Source organism: Daktulosphaira vitifoliae, unplaced genomic scaffold, assembly GCF_025091365.1.
Source record: "Daktulosphaira vitifoliae isolate Bord-2020 unplaced genomic scaffold, ASM2509136v1 Scaffold_1, whole genome shotgun sequence".
Taxonomy (NCBI): Eukaryota; Metazoa; Arthropoda; class Insecta; order Hemiptera; family Phylloxeridae; genus Daktulosphaira; species Daktulosphaira vitifoliae.
The window spans coordinates 34,655,849-34,659,936 of record NW_026099572.1 but is presented as its reverse complement, the minus strand read 5'-3'; the positions used below and the strand labels follow the sequence as shown (position 1 = coordinate 34,659,936).

Below are 4,088 nucleotides of genomic sequence, written 5' to 3'. Positions count from 1 at the left end.
TAATATTCCGTTGTATAAAGACTATTTAAATTTTAATTATTACAAAGTGAATATTTCTTGATATTTAAGATAACTTCACTTTATTTTACAAAAATCATTTCTTTTAATTTCTCATTAAAAGTTTTGGGACAAAATTTTAAAGGTCTTCTTCGTTAGAGAAAAAGAAACGATATGTGTAAGTTGCAAACATGAAATAAATCAATCACATCCAGAAAAAATATCTATAAATCTACTATGTGATCATGTCTGGTACTATGAAAAATGCATAGAACAACAAAAAAAAATAAGTAGTTGATAAAATGATTAGTTGTATGATGTAATGATTATAATATGACTTCACTTTTTAGATTTTTATAAAAGATTATTTATTTTACAAACATAATTGTCTAAATTTTAGAGGGTCTGTGCCAGATATTTAAATAATAATTTATCGAGAACATTATGATATGCTTGAAAATTGTCACATTTTTATGCGTATTTGAAATAGATAAATAAAGTTAGTAAACTAATATTTCAAATTATTAACAAAACTGCATAAAAAAATAAAATAATTGCCGTAAAACACTATTTTTAGCAAAGTCCAATAGAACTAATTACGTAAATGCATAAATACATTAATAAATTTAACGTGTCATTTAAATATATTTTTAAAATACTTTTTGAGACTACCAACTGTAAAATACTAGTAAAACATGAACGTATCAATCGGTTCAAGCAGTAAAATGTTTTACTTAAAATTTTTAATGTTGATGTTATTTTTTTGTTCTGTTAAAATTTTATTTGCCGTTGATCAAAAAAAAATCAGTCGGAATGATTTGATTCGCCTTGTAAAAACCTACCCAAAAGTCATGGGACTTATTCTCAAAAGTCATCAATTTTACGCGAACGAGGATTTAGGTTATAAAGCAATTTGTCCAATATGTTGGTGTTCTAGTTATCCATATAATATACAATATGGCAGTGTAAAAGTATCCAATAAAAAGTTGATCGATGTAGTGATTTCATGTTTCAATAAAGGAAAGTATGAATTAGGTTACATGATTATTTTGAACGTACTTGAGAGTGTGAGCATTACATATATTTATAGATTTTGTGAATATGCCAGAGAAATGAATAAAAGAGGTGGTAAATTAACACAAAGTTTAGAAAATTTTAATAAATTGCTGTATATTATTCAGAGAGTTTTTCATTATGAAATTATTTCAACAGAGCCTATTGATTTTCTAAAAAATATTTACAAAGAGTATGAATCGAAACATCAAGAGAATGGATATATTAACTTAGATAATGATTACAGAAATGATCTTCTGGATATTATGAATATCATAGAATTTAAAATTAATTTTGTTGATCTTGGAACTTGTGAACAATTTGCAGAAGAGATACCGCTAGAAAAATTAGAAAGTGTGCAACTAAGTGAAATTCTCAATGCCATAAATTTATTATTTAAAGCTAATGTTGAAATAGAAACAGAAACAGATAAATTAGATTGTGGTAATAAAACATTTTTTTAATTGATTTATGAATTCTCAGGCATTATCAATAAAAATTATGAACTATGATTAAGTTTTCACACATATGTATTTTTAATAAATTTTATAACTTGATTTAGTTCAGAAAATTGCGATCAGTCACTGTATGAGCTATGCAAAAATAGTGTTTAAGGAACTTTGTTTTAGATAAAATATACTAAAACCTCCAAAAAACATAGAAAATTGTTGTGTATTTTAAAAAAAAAATATAGTTTTTTGTTTATTATTTCAGAATTTAAAAATATATTTTTCAACTGTCAGTCAAATTAAAATTTTATGAAACTTTATTAACATTGTAAAATATATGAACAAATAGGTTTGATAATTTAATACTCTAGTCAGAATCTGCTGTTAAGTGAAAAAATAGGACATCTTTTTAAGATTAAAATTTTAAATCTTTATTTATTTAAAAATAATATTATAATACAAACAAAATTTTATTAAAATATGAATATTTTTTTATTATGTTTTTGACCAAAAATTGTTCATCATTATTGTAGATGAAGGCTCATGTATCGTTTGTATGGAAACTTTAATCTTAGATGATTCAATTTATAGTTTTGTGCCATGTGGACATACAGGATGTTGTGAAGATTGTATTTATAAAATAAAAACATGTCCTTTATGCCGACTGGAGTACAAATATATCATAGAAGTGAATGCAGTGATGCCTTCGTATATATTTGGAAATAGTAAATTAAATAGTATTATTTAAATATTTTATATTTTTTTGTTAAACGTGATACTTGAAAACCTAATAGTAGATAATTATAATGAAACTTAAACTTTGTTTTGATAATTATAATAGCATTATATTAGTATTATGCGTTTATAAATATCAAAAAAGTGTTCTATAAGCCTGTACATCTATTAGCTTATAAAAGTGCACAATGCTTGAATACTTCATCAATATCATCTTTTTAATAGTTATTGATGAGTACTCACAGCATTTATAAGTAAATAATTAAAAATAATCTGAATAATAATGAGTAGAAAATGAAATTTTTAGTTTAAATTGACTTTAATTTCAATAAGAACTATAAATTCGTTATACATTGGAATAGAATTAAATAATTATTTTTTCACTTACTACGACCATGTTTAAGTCATTACAACTAATTTATAAAAATAATGTATTTAAATTTTGCATCTAGATGTTTGGGATAAAATTTCAAGGAGTACCTTAGAAAAAAAAAAAGCACAATGTGTAAACTGCATGGAACTAATAGAACTCATGGAGCCAGTAAAAAAATTCATTGTGTTTCCGTGTGGTCATGGTTTGTATTGTCATAAGTGCATAAGCCAACAAAATTGCGTAATATGCGAAGAAAAAACAAACTATTTCATGCCTATATACATTTAAAAAAAAAATTATAATATACATTTAAGTTAAAAATATTAAGATATATGTTTTGAGGCCAATCTTTAAAATTGTGATAAATAAGTTACAAATTAAACAAACATAATTTTCATTTCATAAAATATATGTAGTATTTAAAATTTGAAAATGTAATGTATTTGATTAATTTTACAAGTACTTAAAATATTAAACAGTTAGGCTGACATATAAGCTTGAAATACAAGATGTTAACGAATATCCGAAGATTTTTTAATATGTCGTTACTTTCAAAAGTATTGAATTTTTTACAATAAATTACGTAGTATATGCAATAATATTAGATATTTATTTTTGTTTTTTAAAAACAAAAAAAAAACCCTTTTTTTTCATTAAAAAAAATGTTAAAATAAAATCAAGATGACCATTTTAAGTATCAATTGTTAAAATCATAAACATTTGATTAATATTGTTGTATGAAATTTGTTAAGCGTATGCAAATTGTATTTGCAATTTTAAGAACAATAAGCAACGGCAAACAATTTTTTTGCACACAGCAATAAATTTAAATAAAATTTGTCAATAGCTCAAAGTTTGCTACATGTTAAAAATAAAATATGACCTTTACGTATTGTAAAGTAGGTTCTGATTAATTTATATATAGAAGATAACAAATTGCACATATTCTTTCCTTTGTCATTTTTGTAAAACTAGACAATTAGTAACCAGTCTAAGAACATACTGAATAATTAAACAAATAAAATGTTTTCTTTAAAATGGTTTAAGTTTTTTATATTTTTTTATATTATCCAAACTATAATTGCACGTCATGCTAATAAAATCACTCGAAAAAACGTTGATCGTCTTATTGAAAATTATCCAAACATAATGTATCTCTCAATTCAAGATCATCTATTTTATGCAAACGAAATTTCAGGAGGAAAGAATGTGCTTTGTCCAATACCTTGGAATAGACATAAATATCACAGTGAAGATCTATATTATGGCGACATTAAAGTATCGGGTAACAATTTATTTAAAATAGTAGATTCGTGTTTAAATAAAGAAAAATATGCTTTAGCTTACGCAATCATTTTGAATGTTATTGAAAGTGTAGGTGTCACATATATTTATAGATTCTGTAGATATGCAAGAGAATTGAACAAGAGAGGTGGCAATTTAACCTCTAGTAAAACGAATTTCAATGGATTGCTACAAAA

At 23.8% G+C, this 4,088-nt stretch overlaps 1 protein-coding gene across 1 annotated transcript; it reads left to right on the top strand.

The window, feature by feature from the left end:
• Nucleotides 1-664: 664 nt before the first annotated feature.
• On the top strand, nucleotides 665-3,208 carry LOC126894362 (uncharacterized). The gene is made up of 3 exons (XM_050665313.1): nucleotides 665-1,494; nucleotides 2,033-2,224; nucleotides 2,687-3,208. The coding sequence occupies exons 1-3, from the start codon at nucleotides 693-695 to the stop codon at nucleotides 2,893-2,895; spliced, it is 1,203 nt and encodes a 400-aa protein (XP_050521270.1). The 5' UTR covers nucleotides 665-692; the 3' UTR covers nucleotides 2,896-3,208.
• The last annotated feature ends 880 nt before the right edge of the window (nucleotides 3,209-4,088 follow it).